Raw genomic sequence first — 21,355 nt, 5'->3', positions numbered from 1 at the left:
CAAGTTATTTTAACTAAATGAAATTTTTGACTGTAGGGCATCACACTTCCATCCTGTCAGCGCTATAATCTCATTTAGTCCAGTGTTTAAATGTTTTTTTTTTTTTTTTTTTTACTACACACTAATAGTTAATAATTATGCACAGCTCCAGTTCTAAAGTTTTAGCACTCGATCCTATCAATATTTTAATGTGTCCATCCAGCCTCTGTCTTTCTTTTCATTTGGCAACAGCAAATGGGGCTTTATCATATCAAACATTTCAATCTGCTCATGCAATATTAATCAGATTCACCGTGAATAAAAAGGCAGCACGCGGGGGACAAAGCTGTATTATATCAAACAGGTATCCGTGATTTAAATAAATGCATGAAAATAAGGGTAAAGATAGTTTGTACTTTTGAGCGATTGTCCGTCTTAACACTTTGTGATGACTTTATCTAAATGTTGATGTTTTATTTTTTGGTATTTTGTCCGGATGGCCTTTGAATTTTGAATCGAATGGTGCTGCTCTAATGAGGTGCTTTATCTTTGGAATGATGAATCTCCCGTCTGCACCACAAATTAATAATTCTTTCTGTACTAATGAAGAAACCTTGAACCTTATAAAACACAATTTAATCAACAGAAAATAAGAGCAAATTAATTCTTTACTTTGAGTGCAAAATCAGTAATAAACTTCACAAACACTGGACTTACGGTGTGTTCCAGTTACCCAGCTGGAAATGGAGTCACATTCAGTCATGACTGAAAAGAGGATATACTTGATTTCTGCTACACTTAAGTATGAAAAATCACATATTCTCCAATAAGTGTGATAGCTACTGGACATGTACTCTGAAAATCGCACATTACGTCATTACAGAAAATTGCAGCTTGTTATTGAACATGCCTATTGAGAGGAAGGACAAGACATGCCTGATAAAAAGAGTGATCATGTGTGATTGGTCAAGAAAGACTGCAGCATCAGATGACATTTAGTTTCATCTTGAGCACATTAAGAGGTTGAGGCAGTATAGTTCTACAGGGTCTCTCTTATATCTTTACCTGCTTAAAGTAATAAGGAGACTCATGAGACAGTTTCCATGATACACTGAGCTTCTCGATCATCCTCTCTCTTTATCCGTCTGGTATTATTCCATAATTGTATGTTGAAAATGGCCATAATCTTTCTCTCTCTCCAGTCGTTCGTGCTTTATTCCTCTCCTCCTGTTGCTTCCAGTGGCTTCAATATCAGTCTCTTAAAGGTGAAACACAACAAATTCATATCCATATGAACCACATCCAACATTTTTCTCTTTTTAGTCACTCAGCTTGTGATGTAGTACTCGAAATCGAGACCACTTTTTGAAGGTTTTGGTCTCGCCTCGTGAGAATTTTTGACTCGGTCTTGTCTAGATCCCGGACTGGGCAAACTCTGCCTTTTAAAATAAGACCAGTCAAGACCACCATTGACAGGATATATTTCCAAATCATTTCTGTGATCAGAAAGAAAACGCTTCTTTCCAAAAAGGATTAAATTAATTTGTACTGTTGTTTGATTTTAATTCCCCTTGTTACGGCCGCAACCTTCCCGGTGTTACGGTCTAAGTGAGTGACACGGGTTAGGCTGCACACAAGATGATGTTTCTTCATTGATATTTATGGTCTTGGTCTTGTATCGGTCTCGGTCTTGACTTGGTCTCGATCCCTAAATGTCCTGGTCTCGTCTCTGTCTTGGAGCACTCTGGTCTCTGGTATGTCTTGGTCTCGGGTTCGTGTGGTCTTGACTACATGAACACTACATTTCTACATTTACTGTCGTGTGTGAATACCTTTGAACACGAGTCGAGGGATAACATATTGAACGTAGAAACTGAAAGTCCGACGTTTGAGCCATCGTTAAGGAACATGTTGAGGAAAGAGCGTTTCCTTCCATGACTCTTATTGTCATTTTGTGCTCTGTTTCTTTCTCATTACATGTAAATTATAGAACACAGCAGCTTGTAAATGTGATGATTAAGCGCTTGCATCAACAGGTGTCTATTTTTGGTCCCTAACACACACACACACACACACACACACACACACACACACCTACACACACACGCCTGCATGGTGGGGAGTTGGTTGCATGTCGGCTCTCAGGCACTTTCTTGTTCTCGCTCCTAAACGGGAACAGGCTATAAATGTAAGGCAGTAATTAAGGCGGTAGATTTGAGGGGGGTTTTCGGACATCATTAAGTTTGTCGAAGGGTGACTAAACATCTTCACAAATCAGGACACATTTAAGAATTTGCCCTCATTATGAGAAATTGGACGTTTGTAAATGAGACAGATTTATATGCCAGGAACAAGGACAGGTTAGATATCTCTCTTGCTCTAATAAAGATGAAATGTCATCAATCATGTCGGAGAAAGCATAGCAGCCGCCTCCATGTCTCCAGATGAGCTATTACAATTCTGTGCCACATTTCTTTTTAAAGAATAATAGTCTACCTTTTGCTAGTTTGGCTTTTTTTTTCTTCCCTCTTTGCTAACATCCTGCTATCCAAACAAAGCAGCAATATAAACCCACATTTCCAAATATTTTTAGTTAAGTTATAAAGGAAGGGTTGTCCATTTTGGAAAACTAGCATGATTTTGAAAGTAGCATTCCCTCAGTGCTCCATCTACACCCACCCAGATTTTAGTCGTTCCTTTTTCAGAGCACATGAATTATTAATTTCTGTCAGGACCTAAAGACAATTTCAACCCAAATCTAATCTAAAAGTGTATCTGGAGAAAATTACCAACCCTGCCTTTAAATCTATTCCATTTTTATTCATGTAGTCCCAAATCACAACAGAAGCTCAGGGAACTTTTCCTATTTAGAGTGTCTAGACTTTATTCATTTTAATTTGATTAAGTCCCAAAATGACCAAACACTCCTCCTCATCTGAAAGTTTGAGCAAAACTATTTTCTGTATATCTCACTATGTAATTACAGATTCAAGTTCAGGTTACTTTATTTGTACCTGAAGGTAAATTTGGTTGCAGGGAGAGTCGCATATACTTAATAAAACCAACAATACATAAAACATACAAAGTGCAAATGCATGGTACATTGGCATTACAACATCAGAACTACCATATGTATCATCATTTTTATGGCTAGAACAATATGAATAGATAAGTTGTAGCAGAGGGTGTTGTGCAGGTAAGATCCAGGCAGCTGTTTGCCCTCAATCACAGATCCAGACTCTGCAGTTTTTGAGGGACCTGAGGGTCTCATGTTGGTAACATATAGCATAAAAAATATTCTGTTTAACTTCAGTGATACTGGATCTGAGCTGTTGTTTTGATTAAATATGTATTAAGTTATTAAGTCTGCAGTTCAATCATAGGAAAAGTCACACAGCAGCTACTTGGCATCAAGCAGCAGCCTTGTCCACGGGCCAGTCAGTGATGAATTTAATGCGGGATGGGTTTATACTTTTGGCAGCAGGTGTTTTAGAGTTGGAGTTCAGCTCTGTGATTATACAGTATTAGCTAACATTACAGTCATTAGGCACTGAATTGATACCTCTGAGAACAAATCAGGGCATCTCTGCTAACTTTGCATTTGCATGCTAACTGGTAACCACGACATGGACCGCATCATTTTGAGACTAATTGGGGACACTCTCAGACGGCAGAGCTTCTGCTTCCTCCTCTCATTATGACTCTGATGACTCAAACATACTGATTAAAGGCTGCACTTCATATGCACCAGTTATGTACACATGTGCATAATGGTGCAGATGTCAACTGAAATTTGTCTTAATAAGACATCCATAAAGGTTCATGTTGACTCACATATTTGTGGATGATGTCTCTAAACTTTGATACAATAGAAATGCATTGTTCTCTTTTTTCAGGGCAATTTCCCCAGAGGTTTTAAATAAAGGAAATCACAGTGGGTAAGCTATTGCAGTTCACAACACTGCCAAATTCCATTTGTTTTTGTCATCAGCAGATTATGTAATTTAAAATCTTAAATCCTTTTGTCACATGGTGGCAACACAACAAGTCCCAGCAGCAGAATCACAGTGCACACATAAGTCTGATCATCAGTGTTATAACATTAAAGCTCATTTTTGCAGCTCCTGACAGTGGTGGGTGGACGGTGTTAATCAAAGCCATTTTCATTCTCGTTCCTGAGCCAACACTTGCTTTCTCGCTTGGCAATGTCACTGAATTACACGGCCATTCACCCATGCTATACGCACGCAGGCTTGTTTCTACCGCCAGTAAGAAGTAAAGATTTAAAACATGTTTCCTTTTAGAAAGCTTCTGTGCCCAGAGAAGAGACTCCAGGATAAATCATGCACTGAGGCCGTGTGTGTTTATGGGTGAGAAAGAATGTGTGAGTTTGATGTCACGTCATCTGATTTAGTCAGCAGCTGCCAGCGTATCTCATCGCCAACTTGTGAGAATCTGAATTAAACGCGAGTCAATCCCTAAATCTCACGAAATCCTCCAGAAAAACTTTCATTAAAAAGCTGTGATGGAAATACTACAGGGCTCGGATTCATGCGGTCACGATCATTTAGCTGTGAGGAATGCTAGAAAATGTTTTGTTTTTTTTTGTGGCGATGTTTTCAAACACAAACAGAAACTGGAGAAACCCTCTAATGTTGTGGAAATTTGGGAAAACCTCTTTAGGGTTTAGTACTTCACGATCCCCCCCCCCCACCTTCACTGTCCTCTGTGTGTGTTTATCCCTGTGCCTCTTTGAACCTGCCAGCCACAGACGCAGGCCCTCATTAATCATTGAGAATGGGCTTCCACTCTCTTGGGTAGTGCCCAGTCTGCCCTGGCCGCACCGCTGACTGCCAGAGCCCGAGGCGGGTGAAGTCCATCTTGTGCTCTAGCCTTGGCATGGGGCTCTGGCCCTGCTTGGCATGGGTGTCCACACTTTTACGAGCCAACCTTGTCAAGCCTGCATTCCTCCACTCACTGCTTGTGTTTGTGTGTACAGCATCCTGATCCACCGTTAGATAACCCTGCCTCTCAGAAATAACCTTCCATCGGGTTTACGTGCAAACATCCTCTGTTTTCCCAATGACCTTTACAACTACTGTATCATACTGTCCACAATAACACCTTCATATAAGTGTGATCAGCAATGATGTCTGATGAGCTGGGTTACTTCTTAATCTCTCACGCCTCTGTTTTTCACTCCAGCTCCTCTAGGAGTGGGCAGCAGTTGCAATTTGTTCATCACCTAATGCACCCTCCCTCCTCTGTGACTTCTGGCCTATTGCCCCGTTTCTGTCTAGCTACGCAACGTTCCCTGAAAACTCCAAAAAGTCTATAATAGCAAAAAAAAGAGGCCCTATTATATAATGGTTGCAGGAAATGTGGTCTGACAAAATAGGGGGATGTAAAACGGTCATTTATTTTCTCCAGAAAAGACAATGATTGTCAAGGGAAAAAACATGTTTGAAGGAACAAAAATTGGCCTCTTTCAGGCCCGAAAATATCAGCTGTAACTTTCAGCCCTTATGAAAGTCTTTTTTAAAGAATGTGTCCTTTTCTCTTCATCCTAGAATTGTAAAACCTTCATCAGGTTTCTGTTGTTGTACTTCTGAATCAAAGTAACTAGCGAAACAAGCCAAGCTAACGAGATGTAACTTATTATTTTTACCACCAGGCTTCTTAGTTCGGTAGTTGGCAAGACCTTTGCAGATAATTTGTCTACTAGTTCAAAACCTCATTATTGGGGAAATAAAAACTAAGAAATCTCAACCGTGCTAGAAACTAGCTAGTGGCAGCTAAGCCAGCAGCCCCTCCTAACACGTTACATTATTTTACAGGTAAAATGGCTTTAATGAATTTTAGAGTTTTCATTTTCTTAGAGTCGGGAAAACCTGTGAGCAACTTCTTTAAAAGTAAGCTGACCTGTTAACATTTTGAATTAGATTGCTTGAAAACAAAGGCAGCTATTTCTAAATGACCGTGATTTCTAGAAAATTACAAGACAGCGTGCCCCTGAAATCTTCCTGACTTGCTTATTCACACATGTCCCTCACATAGTGAAATTGTCCCCTGTCCAACAGGGAGGGGGGGTAAGGGTGTCAGGAGGCAAGGCCTGACGAAAAATAGATGCTGCAATGATTTTTTTTAAACATACCTTGCTGGTAACACTTAGTCTCACTTTGAATTGGCCATTTGCATTCACACATGCAGTTCCTCCCCAAACAATCAGGAAATTGTCAGGAGTTTTATACATGTGTGAAAGCAGCTAGGGAATAATGACAAATGACAGCAATGTCCCAATTGGAGAAAAAGAAGACCCTGAAACCCTAACAATGCTGTTTATTTTCATACCAACCCTCGTTGCTATCTTTGAGTTCCCTCAGAGACAGAGAGACAGCTGCTTTCCTTGAATTTTGTCTGTCCATTTTCAGCTGCCTGTCTCTGTCATGAATGATTCATACTACCAGCTTTTTCTCAGCACCGTCCAAAGTGAGGGGTAGAAAATTGGATATGCCCTAATTCACATACATGCACTCAGTCATGCACACACGCAAATCTAATTCCTGGGAGTTCGAAGCCCAGCCAAGGGAACAAATATATCTCACACTCTGACACTTCAGACTCAAGCAAACTGTTTTTGTGTGTGTGATATAAACTAACAAACTCTCGACTGCAGCGTTTGAGTCAACATTGCAGCAAAGACCTGCTTGTAATTCAGAGAAGGATACTGGTAGAGTAAGAAATGTAATGGATAAATGATGAGAAGTAATCTTCTACACACAATTTTCCTCTTTTATGCATGGTTAAATATTGTCATAATATTAGCCTTCTGAAATGACTCCAAGGGAGCGTCAACCAATGTTTGCAACACTGATTGTCTCAGATATTGGCTTCTGCAGTGCACTGTGAGTTAATGTCACTCTTGGTTACAGATTAACTGTGGATACATCACGTCCCTGTTGTGAACAGGTCTAGAGGATTAGTCACAGCTGTAAGCATTGCTACCGAGGTCGATGCTTACTTTAAACCAACTGCAGAAACAGTGTAGGGCCTGGCTCAGACACAGAAGCTTTACTTGCACTGAGGAAGCTAGACACGTCCGAAGAGTTGGGGAGAGGGATGAATAATGGCTGACTGTGATGATAAAGTATGTGGGAATGGAGGGGGGGATTTTCCTTGAGCCACTGAAACTCAAAGTTCAGTTCAGTTCACATTTTGTCCCATGTGAAAAAAAAAAGGTTTTTGCACTAAGGCTGCATGAAAACAAAACAAAATGGTTTTTTTTAGCTCTGCAAAGAGGGAAGTAATGGTTTATTCAAATTAAGGTGTCTTTATTGCATCAATAATTTAACCATATCTTATTTGTTATTCACCATATTCACATGGGGGCCATTTTCCTGGAGCATATAGCTCAGCATAGACAACTCTAGTGATGTTTGAATGCATTGCTGCTGTGTGTTTACAACTCGTAGCCTATAAAAGTAAGGAGTTTGTAAAATCGTTGTCAAGTCACTGCTTCTGTATTGATCAGCAACAGCAAATTCAACGGTTAATAAAAATCCTTCAAGACACTGGGCCACATTTCAGCACAAAACAACATACTTTATGACCATACTTACATAAAAAAGCTAACGTTTGCTAATTTAGCAACTGTGACTGTTAGCCAGTTATGCCTTTCCTATGTTGCAGCTCACAGTGGGAGACTATTGTAACACTATCCAACAGTAATGTTAGCTAGAAAGTGATGTAATTTTAACGTTAGCTGTTGTCTAATGCAGCCAATAGCTATCAAATATGTTGTTTTAAGCGAGAAACATTGCCTGATGTTCACACATATTTTTAGCATAAATGACTAATTACAAGTTACTGCTGCTATTTGAAGTGGTGAAATGATAATTGGTTGGATTCCCTAGTTGAATTGCGATACTAGAACAAAGCATAAATAAGCTGAAAATGGTCATTGTATGAATATGGCATCTAAACATCTAACTAAAGACGAAGGTGTAAAATTCATGAATCCAGTCATTGTCTCGATAGAAGAAGTTGTAGCATTTTTGAAACACCAGCTAATCCCGAGGCAACCTCTTATGAGAGTTTACATCCCACAGTATTCAGGCTGTTGAAATGAGTAACTGATCTGTACTGAATGACTAACCTACCATTGGGAAATCATTCAATAGGAAGTAAATAACTAAGCCTACTTAACTGTCTGACTTTCTGTCTGTCTGTATTTCTAACTCTGCGTTTGTGTGTGAAAAGTTTATCAAAAGTTTATCTGTGGAGACTCAGCAGCCAAAGGTCTGTGCATTAATTATTAACTTTGCGAGGGCTTCTGAATCTTTGCTTGCGGTACACATATGGTTGTGTTACATTAAGCAGAGGGAGGCCAGAGCAGATCCATTATTCATGTTGTTGACAGGTTCAAGGGTTCAGGGTTGAAGAGCCAGTCTCCCAGGGGTGGCTATGGGACGGAGGGTGGATGGAAGAGAGCTATTACCAAGCTAACACAGTTAGTGTTTAAAGGACCAGGATGGAGTTCTTTTCAGCAACAAAGTCTCCTGGGGATTCATTATCTCTGAGTTTATGATGACATGCCAATGACACTGGCAATGTATTGACTTAACCTGGTGACCTAATGGTGCACGGCTCAGCAGATTCACAAGGGAGCTAATATTCAGGGCGCCTTTTGGGATGAAGTCGCGTCCCATTGGTGGAATAGGATGATGTTCTAGTGAAAGTGCAGTACGCTGTTTCTTTAGTCTCTTCTGATTCTTTCAGAAGTACTTTTTCTCATATTCTCTTAATGAATCCAAAAAAACAAAGACAGCCATTGATTTGTGTTCACCAAATTGGGAATGCTGAATCCAACTAACTTTTGGCACATCCAGATGCAGGCAAAAATGTGGAGTTTGAGTGTGACAAGCCCATGTAGCTCGTCCAGCTCATCAGACAGCTAGCATATTTTAGGTGTTGAAACAACACAAACAAAAATGAAAGCTTAAGGTCAGTAATACTAAAGTTAAATTCACAGCTTTAACCAATAAAGAAATGAGCTGAAGAGGCAAAAACGTGTTCTGGTACCAGGCTGTAAACTTGTTTATTTATGTGGTAAAATGGGCTGTTAGGGGAATTCCTTGGTTTATGGAGTCAGCCTCAAGTGGCCACTCGAGGAACTGCAGTTATTTGCACTTCTGCGTTTAGCTTAATTTCTCACAATCAGAGGTTGATGCTTGATTGTAGCTCATCTCTAAGGAAGCTTACACACCTGATCTCTCTGGAGACTTTGGGGGGGGGGGGGGGGAGCTGTCAATTGAATTCGGATACTGTCCAAACAAGCTCACCAAGGCCACCTCAAAAGTGTTTGAATTGAAATGTGTGCAGTTTGTTCTTTGGTGCCACAGCCCACAGTATTTTATGATATAGTTTAAGCATCACTTTAAAGGCTTAACTGCTATAAAAACCCATCTGCAATCTGATTAAGCAGCACATAAAGCCTATTATGTAAGACTGCTTGGAAGCAATGGTAACATGAATTCACAACACTCTGAGGTGTTCCTGGTGCATGAGAGTGAAAATAAGTTAGAAACAAGGTGTTGTTTTGTTTGTCTTCTTTTTTGTGTGTTCTCCTCATTAAAAAGTTACTGTCCTCCCATTATATTATAGCAAGACTCTTCTTTTTATCTTGTTCCTACCTGTTCCTCATTATGTGCAACATGGGCTTGAGTTGCAGTCACTGCCAATTATCCTCATAATCAATTTTTCTTGGCGAGCTCTTTGTGAGAACATAAATAAACACATCACATAACGAAGAACTTAATAGCTGCATGACCTTGTTGTGGTACTGATACAGGATGGAAGTTGTTAAAACTGTCAAAAACAAATGAGTGCTTTGGTGGTTAACATGTCATCATGTTTATGTCTCTTGCTTTGTTCGTAAGAAGTCATTTGAACAAGAAAAACACCACAACTTTGTGGAGGACACCATGTTTATGATTTTTGTCTCCCTCGGTAGAGACCACATGAACCAAACTTTGGGTGTAGAAAAGAACTAAAATCCCAGCACAAAACCAACAGGGAAAACAAGAAACTCACAACATGAACAAGTGGGATTGATTAACATGAGAAGTGGTGGAGTTTGCATCTTTAGGGATAGGTATTGTTTGAAATGTTTGGAGACCGATGTCAATATGAGATGCATCACTGAGTCATAGTTTTGGTACAGTAGTTCAGGACTTTTTTCTGAACTTCTGCCTTTGATTAAACAAAATCACTTCTCAGAAAATCTCAGTCTTAGGATTTCTTGACACAGCGCATTATATAAGAACACTGCTGTCCCTCAACAAGTAATTATCCAAATGAGGAAATATTATATTTTTGACAAAATGAAGTAAAAAACTACAACCTAACCAAACATATAAAGACAGATTTCTCCATGAAAAGCTCTTGACAATCTGTACCTGAGGTTTTGGATGGTAGATGTTCAGATGGTTGCTTAAATAATGGAAAACCCTAAACGCTTTAAACTGACCCAGAACTTCCACCTGATACGTATGCATTGTGTGTTCGCTATCCATGACGGCTGGAACTGAGATGGAGCTGAGACGTTGGCAGCGGAGCCAGTGGAAGCACACACATTGGAAAAAGTAAAAACTCTCAGGGGAGACGTACCGAACACGCATTTGGTGGAATTTAGGGGTGAAAGAGAGAGGATCCGATGGTTTTCCAATAATGTGGGGGCATTCTGGGGTTCAATTGTCCAATTACCATGAAGTAAGAGGGTACCTTTTGGAAGAGTCACTACAAATCAACTTCATCACCCTTATCTCATCAACCAATCAACCAATCTGGTGCCAATTCATGACAAATGTTATCTCAAGACACTTGACAAAAGAGCAGGTCTCGACCTTACTCTTTGTTATATTATTAACCACTGATGAAATACTTCTATTCTGATGGAATTTGTCATTCCAGGATGAAAAACTGTTCATCATTGGGTACAAGGGGTCCCTGAATGGTTCAACTGACATAAAAAGGCTCTTAATCATATGCTTTAGCCTTCACAGTCACCAGAGCTTGAACACTATCGGGAGACTTTGGAATTATGTGTTGGACATCACTCTCCTTTACCCTCAGAAAAAAAAGATGGACTGTCTTTTGGAAATATTGAGTTACATCCTTTCAGTAGAGATTTACAGAATCAATGCCAAGGTGCATAAACTTTAATGGTAGCCCAACACCTGGCAAAGGAAGTTGGTGTTTGTTAATCCCTTAGTTTGTAGCCCATCAGTCAGGCATAGCACTGGGATTTAAATATTGGAAGTGCAACTGAAATGTTGGATGGGCCTGTGTCATACAAGAGGAAAGAATGATTGCCTTTTTGTTGGAGTTTTCCCACTAGTAGACTCCCTTAAAGAGAAATGACTGATACAATGAAACACTGCTAAAAGAAACGTGTGCATCTGTTTAATTATGAACCTTTCAATTTCATTTGTATCATGTTGATAATTCAAAAAGCCAAGAAAACGTATTATTCACCCATCAACAGTTATATTTTTTCTAAGTGGCATTAGCTGCCTCTCTTGGCCATGACATTCCTGAAAATAAGATTCCAATCTCAATGAGGTTCTCCGGGTTAAATACATAAAAAAATGCTGGTATTACTTAGAAAAGCAAAATGACGGCATCTTTAAAAGCTTTTACCAGTGGATTGTGCAGACCACTTCATTTATGGCCTTTACATTGGTAAGCCCAATTCTTTCAACTCGTTCTTTGTCCTTCTTAAAAATTTATTTTTTTTGCATGTCCCCATTTGGAGATATCTATAGTAGAGTTGTATATATGTTGTGTGTTGACGTACCATCATATGTGCCACTCTCCAGCAGAAGTCCACTTTCATCCAGCTCACGGAACTCAGCCACACTGATGAAGTTGTAGTCCACTCCGGGAACTTCCCCCTCTCTGGGCTGTCGAGTGGTACCTGCCAACAGAAACGCAGTGTTAAAACAGAGGCAACTAAGAAATAAGTGGAACGTACCATTCACTCACAGTGGGGAGGAGGAAGGAAACTAGAAGTGACACTGTACCCAGCATGCCCAGAGGGATGTGATTCAAGTCCAAATACAGCACTCAGGGCTGCGTCTGTGTCTACATCATGAATATACAACAGAGTTGGAGCCACAAAGATAGAAATCATTATTAAAATATGAATAAGAGAATAAAAAAAAACATCCTCCACACAGCAGAACAGCTGTCACAACGCAGAGGAAGCGTAACTGATGATAATGATAATGAGCAGAATTTTAATTGCACACTTTAACTTTGACTTCTGTGTAAAACGGCACCTTTATTCCCTTAAGGAGGATATCAAACACTACATGAATGCAATAAATAGGTGCGGAAAATTCAAGAGGAACACTTTATGGAGGTGTGAAGGTACACGGATGGATTGGAGCTATCTTAACCATTGAACTCGGAATATCTGTTGTATAATTAGACTACTTCTAGGTCATCTACCACGTACTCACAAAGCAGTTTCTCCTCAGAATCACACACAAACCTCAGTTTTCAGGGCAATTTAACAAAATATAATCATTTTGATTTGCCATAAAATGAATTTCCAACCTGCCAGTCAATGCTGCTAATAAAAGAATGCTTGTATAATATAACTTGTGCTTGGATAGGTCATGTTTCAGAAGCTTTTTTTTTACAGTTTTGAGGCTGACTGTGGCTTTCCCCTGTGATAGGGATGTAAATTTAAATGTGTTTTTGTGTGATTAAAGAGCCGTTTCTAATCAGCTGTTCAGGTCGACCATGAAGAATTATAATTATTTCAATTGATGGCCCACGACTAAAAACATCACTGCTACAATTTCAACACTCAAGGTTATGTTGAAAGTTAAATGACTAATGTTGTAGCTCTTCATGTTTCTTCCTGTTCCACGTCTACTCTGCTAATCCGCTGAAGAACTCTGCAGGAAACCCCACACGTCAGCAGAGCTGCCAATCACAACACATCCGCTCCTTTTCACATTAAATAGTTCATTCAAACCAAATTCTCAGAACATTGAACACAGCTATCATGACAGAATCCAGGTTTGAGAAAAAAATATTGAATGTGTAATTTATAGTTTGACCCGTGCCCCAGCTGTTAACATGGAGGAGGCGGGGTCTAGCCAGCCAGTAGGCAGAGCTCTAAATCTTTTGACTTCTCTTCCACCGAGCTGTTGCTTCGTCCATCTTTTCACACAGTCGACTCTACAGTATGGTTAAGACCAGTTGCTCTGCTGAAATAAATCTTGCAGCAGCAGTTGCATTTTGTGCGCACGTTCTTCCTTGTGTTTTTTTGTTTTCGTCCTTTAAATATTTACTTTTGATTTTAACCTGAAATGAACAACATCAATAAGTGGAGCTCTACGCCGCATTCCAGTTCCAGCAAAGTTCCAGTCATTAAATTATAATTCACTATAACTGCTGCATCTGCTTAAAGAAAGTGCCATGTTTTGCCTCGTTGATGCTCTCATCTTCGAAAACAGTGTTATGAAAACGATTTCACGCTCCCTAACACGCCGACTCTGTTTAACATCATCGTCGATGTAATCAGGGCTTTCCGGTACCTCAGCTGAACTTTTCTGCTGAGCTGCAAGTCTTGTGGGGATTTTTAACTCATACAGGAACCAATCCCCACTCTTCATTTTATTTCCACCCTGACTGCAACGTGAGCAATAACACATCTGAAACAGCTTAGCCTGTTGACAATCTTTTATTGTGTCAACCGGGGCAATCAGTGGAGAAAAGCAAGGCCACAAAGGGAGGAAATATGAGCTTGTTTTTAGGAGATGGATGAGGGAAATGTTGTTATATGTACTTTACCTTTCCTTCAGCCAGCTTGCATAAAGCTCAAATAAACTGAATTAGTTTAACCCACTATGAGTGTCCTTGTAATTATAATAGTATCATCTTCTGTCACATGTGTTGCTGAAACATGACGTCTTCTTGATAGGTGAATTCAAAAAGCAAATCTCCTCAGTTTCCACACCTGGACAGCTGTGAGGGAGGATTACAGTAAAGAGGGACTACTAAGACTGTTGAAACTAGAAATCTAACTTCAATCTCCAAAGGAGCACTGGGATAAGGAGCTTTGAAGAAAAGACAAGAGGAAATTTTGCTGCCATTTCTCAGCGGAAAAGAGAGCACAGTTTGTACTTCTTTATTGTGTGTGGTTCCTGACAAGTCGCTCTTTGAAGAGATGAAACAACCACAGGGAAACAATACAGGACAAAAGTGTCCAACAAAAGTAAATGGAAGGCACGAAGAAAGAACTAGTTGGTCTGCAGGGGCTAACAGGGCTTTATAACATAATCCAGTTCTCTCAGGTTGAACACCCACTCAGCAAAGGCTAAGTTACAAGCATTCACCAAAAGGCTCAGAGAAGCTTTTTACAGCTGAACAATAGAAAGTAAAAATAAAGGGGACAAAAAGTTCAATTATACCGAGACACACCAGATCGAACAGTGCTAACTTTAAAGTTCTTCAGGAACAAGTTGTGCTGTTGGATATTGGCTCTGATGTCCAAGGAATCAGCAATAAATCAGAAATCTCATTTCCATTAGTCAAGCACAATATAAACCAACTATTAAAATAAATGCATACCACAAAAAAGACATTTAATCCATACTGTAATTCTGAAGCTGGTTTGACAATAATAAGCCTGTAATGGAAAAATTACCAGACTGATGTTGTTTATATCTCAATTACTGAACCTCATTCAGACATATTAGCTGTTATGAAAATAAAAACTCCCTATAACACGTATGGATGAGTTTGTTTTTCACATTGTTTTTATCCTTTATATTCACTTTAAAGAGTCCTGCACACTGTGCTCTTTTTAATTTAAGAAAATGCTGTCTCAACCTAACTTTTGGTCATTCTAGAAAAAGGCACAGAGGTGGAACTGAGGTGAACTTGATCCTTTCAGACCTGCTTACAGCCACACACCCTTAATTATGAATTCATAAAATTAAATGAATGAGTTATGAAATACAGTGTGTGTCTATAAGAACATAACTATTCACACCAAAATAGCTTTTTGTACCAAACATGTTTATTTCTGTTGTCAAAATGGGCATTTTAACAATGGGTGTGTATGTGGTTTTGTAGCCAGCCTCAAGTGGACACTCAAGGAACTGAAGTTTGCTGTATACTGTAATTGGCTTCATTTTTCAATGCCTAAGGTTTCCACTTGATCCCAATCAACAGGAGCCACCCAACACAAGGTGACACTTTCCCGTTTGCCATGTCGACAGACTTTTGAAGAAAATAGCATTTTCTTGATGGGCACATGGTCAGTTGCTGCACACCTAAGTTATTTTGTAAGCTGGAAGTTCCAACCAAAGAAATTATGGTGAATGGTGTATTGCTTCCATTAATTTCTTCAAGATCTTAGTTATGTGTTCAAAAATGTACAAATAAAAACTCATTAATATAATGAATGATGCTAGCTAATAATTTTGTCTTCTGAGCTATTGTATCACAATGAGAATGATTTCTGGTATGACGCAGTAAAACGGTGAAGAATAGCAGCATGTGGTATGGGGCAATGAGAAAAATCTGGCACATGCACAGTTGCTACTTTTGACCCTGTAACTGTTTCATTAATTTCCAGAGGATTACTGGCCTGCATTTATAATTTATGGGTCACTGTGAGTAACAGCTATTCTTTATTAGATAGGCTACATAAGGAAAAAACCCTGATATTTGTGGGATTTTTAACTCTATATATTAAGATAGAGATTTAATGATGAGCTTCACCTGTGCAAATCTGGACTTTGTATTTTGTCTCTAAGGCTTTAAAACTTAAAAGGAACCCTCTTACTGTATATTCTCAAAAGATAAAAATGTACAGGTTGAAAACCTAGGGCAATTCCTTTCTTTTACATTTCCACCATCTATTCTTGTTTTTTTTTTAAATCTGCGCAATAACACCAGTGGAGCTGATTTCCATGCCATGCCGGATATTAATGGCTAGGGTTTAATAAAAAAAGACAGAGGTGGTTTGCAGTGGAGTTGGGGGTAAGGGTGTAGCCAAGCTTCAAAGATTTCGTGGTGACCTGGAACCGTAGGACTGTCTTGATCCCCTGTCATTTTTTGTGGGAGTCAATCGTGACACTTAATGAAGCCTCACTGGGTGAAATAGAAGAAGGAAGTCATGCCTCTCTCACTCGGAGATGCCATTCAGCAGCTGTAATGAGCACAGGCGTCATGCTGTTGTGGCTTTTTAGGCTCCTCGCATGGTCAATGCGGCTCAGTGCACTGTGATGAGCCACTGGCACAGGCTGGTATGAGCCAAGTGGACAAGGAACATATGCTACACTACTGAAGCCAGACTGTAATGACTAGCAAGGGATATGAGTGGCATGAGTTTTTATATCTTCAATGTTGACTCATATGCTCAGAAATGGGTAAAACTGGAGAGTGATGCACATTGTCCATTTATAGCTACACCATTCTTATAAAATGTTGATGTTGAGCACTGTTACAATGTATTATACATACTGTTACAATCTTTGTCACCATACCCTTATAAGGCATAAGTACCCCAGGGAACCCTTCTCAGCCCACTAATATTCATCATTACAATCATCACAATAATGGCAGTGGGTGCTTTACGAAGTGCCCATCAGTATTTCCTCGTCCCATTACACTTTGCTTGCTAGGCTACTCGAAGGCAACTTGGGGTTCAGTATATTGCCCAAGGGCACTTCAACATGTGGGCTGCAGTAGCTGGGATCGAGCTGCCAATATTCCTATTGAAAGTCGACTCTTCGACTGTGTCACAGCCGACCCTATGCCCATGTCTAATATCCGAAAACGTCAAATGTTAATGTATCTTTATTTGTATAGCCCCAATTCATAACAAATGTTATCTCAAGACACTTTACAAAAGAGCAGGTAAAATACCTTACACTTTGTTATATTATTTACAAAGACTCAGCATTAATCCATAATGAGCACAGCACGTTACACACATTTAGCAAAGTTATAATGGCAAAGAAAAACTGCCTTTTATTCAGCAGAAACCTCGAGCAGAACCAGACTCTGCTGAAACTGTGTTGGGATTGGAAAGTGGGAAAGAGGGAGATGCAGAAAGGAAGAGAACGATAAAGATTGTATGATAAATCTGTGGGCAGATTCATTCAGTTTCATAAGACACTACAAAAAATGTGATCATCTCCAATTAATCAATACAACTTTTTAAAGTATGTCTTTAAAGTGACTTTTCCTCCATGCAAAATGTAAGAAATTAGAGCTTTTGAATGCTTCTGTGAAATATACCAAACGAAGTCTGGAGTAGTGATGAATAAATACATTTTTCCAACTAGGCTGTGCAGCCCAGAGAATTACAGCTGCTCTTGCATTTACGCTTGTCGGCCTTGTTATTCATTTTAGAACCACACGGGTATAAAATCAAAATGTTCTGTCCTTGTTATTTATTCTTCTATTTTAGAAGGAGCAGTCGAGCGGACTCTTAACTTTCTGATGAAAAGTAATGAGAGGAATAGAGGAAAAAGTAAGTAGTTTCTATTTCACACCTGAATTGTGAGATAAACATGATCTGACTATGATTGAAACTGAGAATAAATGTCTCTTAATAAGTCAAATATATTACGTTTCAAAACTTGTTTTCTTCAAACACCAAGATGGGGGAAAAGTGTATCATATATCTCGATTCCACAGTTAATTTTCTGCAAAACCACATCCCATGGCAGATTATTTAAATCAAAATCTATTCAGACTTTCCTTAATATCAGTCACATTACACCACAGACTGGGTGCTTCAATTACTTTTACAAAACAAATGAGATTCAGGAAAGTAAAATAAGTAGGATGGTGCAAGTAGCGCTGCAGATGAGAACAGACCAGACTCCATCTGGAGGGATCAGAGAGGCAACAAGAAAAGGCCAGACACAGTGAGAACAGTGTCTGGGGTTTGCCCCGGGCTGCAGAAGTTATACTTACAGGGAATGGTGCGCAGGTAGAGGTTGTCCCTGATCACCTGCTGGAGCTTGTGGTCCAGGGAACCCTTCTGAAACTGCAGGCTGAGGTAGTGACGCAAATCAGTATTCAACACCTTACCTGGAGTAGAGGAGAGAGAAATCTGGGTCAGTGTACAATAAAACCACGTAGGTGGGTGCGCATGCTGCTCATACAGGAAAAAAAAAACAATAACACTTGGATGATTCCATTTTGGAACAATTGAAAAAGACAATTTAAATGTATAACAAGTTAAAGCAGACAACAACACATTCCACAAGCCTCGAAACAAAAAGGGTTCCATCTGGACAGCAATGGCTTGTACATTAAAGGTTCGTCCCTGAAGAGGAAAGATGGTAAATTAAAACTGTCGTATGTGATGAAAAATTTACTTGCTTGCTAATTAAAAGATAAACAACTTTAGTGCCGTTGCCTCTTTGGAACAAAAAGCATTTCAAACAACGTCTTAGGAAGCGGTGAGGCTGCGCAGTCATTCTTAAGAGGAGGGGAAATATGCGATTCTCCTCTGAGCGACAGATTGTCAGATGGAGGAAATGGATGCAAAGACAGAATAAAGAATCAAAAAGAGAATTCCCTTGTGTTTTGCCATAACAACACTCTTCCTCTGTGTGGATTCTCAGGAAAGGACATGTAGGCCAGGAGTAGTTACAAACACTTTTTACTCAAAGCTGCATCACAGGGAGTATACAACATTATACTGAATATTGAGTGAGTGAGTGAGTGAGTGAGTGAGTGAGTGAGCTCTAGGGTCCATCATCTTCATAAAACATGTTGCAGTTGTTCCGTCATCTGTAACAATACATGTAATGTGCCTCATGAAAAATCCTTAACCTGAAGATTGTCCTACATCTGTTTTTCCTCTTTGGCTTGATGTCCAACACAGCGTTACAAGGCCAAAATGTTTTGCTGTCAATGCCTGCCAGATTCTCTGACGCAAGTTGGAAGATCTTCTCCAGATCAGAAAAATGTTGACGAATCAAAACCATGCAGCAGTCAGACTCTCAGTTATGTCATTGGACTCCAAATTGAGATCTGAATTAAACTTCTGTGAGGAACATCAAGACAGTATGGGATGACACATCTTCTCCAGAAAGACACCTGCAAGAGATTGTGGATACACTCTCTCTCTCTCTGCAAGACTCGTCCCGCTATACTCGCTCATCCACCCGGTGAATATTTGATCATATTTCAGTTCTAAACCAGCGTGCCAGACACTCACTTCTCCTTTCCACTGCTTCTCTGATCATCAACACACTCAGAAGCCATCGAGGACTTGCTTTGATTTCATATGAAAAACTCTGTTCTTTGAGTGGCAAGATTCAGACGCAGAGAGATTGGCAAAAAAGAAACTCAATAAGATAATGATCATAGAGCAGAGTAAATGAAAATTCCAACAGTAAAAGACATAAAACATTTAAAAACAGCATCATCCTACGCATTTCATACTTTACTAAGAGCTCTGCTGTGAAACTTGAACTGTCTCCTTCATGACGCCCTTCTCTTGGCTTGGTTGCTGCAGAACGCTATTGCCTACTAATTCAAAAACATTGTTAATGATACGACTTTCTCTTATTCATGCCCTGAGGGAATAAAAAAGTACTGCTGGGAATGCAGATCAGCAGCATTATGTTGCCTTATTCAGGGGGTCGATTCTCCCCCCCCCCCCCATTATCATCTGCCAAAAAGTTGTTTTGAAATATTTTGGATTAAAATCAATTCTGGTTTGTTGCTAACAACAACACTCAATACTTTTTGCTCCGCAGGCACACTCATGAGCCAATAATTGAAGCCATCCTGGGGTTCTGTGGCTTTTTCGAGCGTGCCTGCTGCTTTACTTAAGTTGAAACAGTCCAGTAACTTGCAGCATAGCGGTGGTACAATTGAGGGCCGGGGCCAAGAGAAGCATGGCTCTCCATTATGTAACTCAATAGACTTTTTTTTTACTGGCACAATGAATGTGAGGAATTTAGGTCAAAGAAACAAAAAGCCGGGTCTTGCTATAAGCATTGGAAGTAGAAAAACCACAAGCCTGCGGTGCATGTTCCCAGAAGCTATGAGAAATGAAAAACACCAACACACACACACAATTGATGTATCCCAATTCCTGCCCTACTGTTTTTTTTTTTTTTTTTTTAAGTGACTCTGCCATCACCAATGCTTTTTGTCATTTTTAGGAATGCCGCCCTGGCTCTACTTTCACACACTGCCTTCAAGATCAGCTGGTTTTCAGTACAGGCAATGCATGGGGGCTAATTGTTACCACAGGATTCCTGCCACTCAAGGGTAAATATTCCCCACTTGGTCAACAAAATCAATCTCTCTCTTTCTCCGTCTCGAACGCACTCACACAAAAACATGCAAATCTCCTCCCCTGCCCTAAGCAAACTCCCACTCAAGTGCTCCGAACAGGGCAGTCTTTGTGGCCCGCCTGTCAGGTTGTGTTAGCGCGGTGCATCATATCTCTAGAGACGGAGAGAGAGAAAGAGAGAAAGAGAGAGGGAGAGGCGAGTCGCAGCCTCCCGCTAGGTTACAAGGCAGCGCATCACTGGCCTGCCGGGCTGGTAGTATGAGGCATGCGGGGACACAATGGAAGCCTTTGTGCCTTGTCATCTGGCTATTAGACACTCTCTCATACGTGGGGGAGTGCCGGGGAGTTGGTGCGGGGGGGAAAGAAAGCGGGGCTTGCAGTTCAAGGATGGAGAATCATTAAAAACAGAGGGAGCGAGGGAGGGCGGCATGCAGGGAGAGGGGGGGATGTTTTCAGAGAAGAGTAATGATGATGCACTGGAACACACGTGGACGCTAACTCACTCCGCCTCCTTTCCTCCTCCTTGCCCTTTTTATCATTATTCTAACGCTCTATTTTCTGACTGTTCGTCTTCGCCTCCTTCGCTGAGGAGATTCATTAGTCCTGGCAGATCCCCACAGGGCTCTTCACACTATATGTTTGAGATCGCTCTCTGCATAGCTATAGGCCTTGTCCTGCATCTCCCTGTTTTCATTCGAAATGCTCGCCACTTAACCTTTTGTTTTCGCACACATTCCGGCCCCTTTGCCTTTAACTGATGTGTGTGCATCTACCTGTCGCTTCGTCAGCTGCCATCCTGTCCCCCGCCTCGGAGATCAGTCTGGATCAAGGCAAATAAAAAACCAAGGCCTTGCTCTAGCTGGGTCTGAATTTGCTTTTAGTTTTCAGTATTTACACTTCTGTGTAAAAAGGAGTGGGAGGAGGAGGTTGAAAAGAGAACAAACAAAAGGAAATGAGAGGAAGCCGGTGTTTGATCAATAATAAAAGATTCATGAGAGGGTCTAAGCGAAGGCTGAA

General features: G+C 40.2%; 1 protein-coding gene across 4 annotated transcripts in view; it reads right to left on the bottom strand.

The window, feature by feature from the left end:
• Positions 1-21,355, bottom strand: part of magi3a (membrane associated guanylate kinase, WW and PDZ domain containing 3a) — a 134,578-nt gene that overhangs the window by 37,445 nt on the left and 75,778 nt on the right. For all 4 annotated transcript variants that reach the window (XM_020645969.3, XM_020645970.3, XM_065961380.1 and 1 more), the window contains exons 2-3: positions 17,995-18,111; positions 11,837-11,956 (exon numbers count right to left, since the gene is read on the bottom strand). In XM_020645969.3, the coding sequence (XP_020501625.2) occupies positions 11,837-11,956; positions 17,995-18,111 (237 nt within the window). The remainder of the gene's footprint in view (positions 1-11,836; positions 11,957-17,994; positions 18,112-21,355) is intronic.

This window comes from Labrus bergylta, chromosome 12, assembly GCF_963930695.1.
Source record: "Labrus bergylta chromosome 12, fLabBer1.1, whole genome shotgun sequence".
Lineage (NCBI taxonomy): Eukaryota > Metazoa > Chordata > Actinopteri > Labriformes > Labridae > Labrus > Labrus bergylta.
Note: the sequence above shows the minus strand (reverse complement) of the source record. Positions and strands in the feature narration are given on the sequence as shown.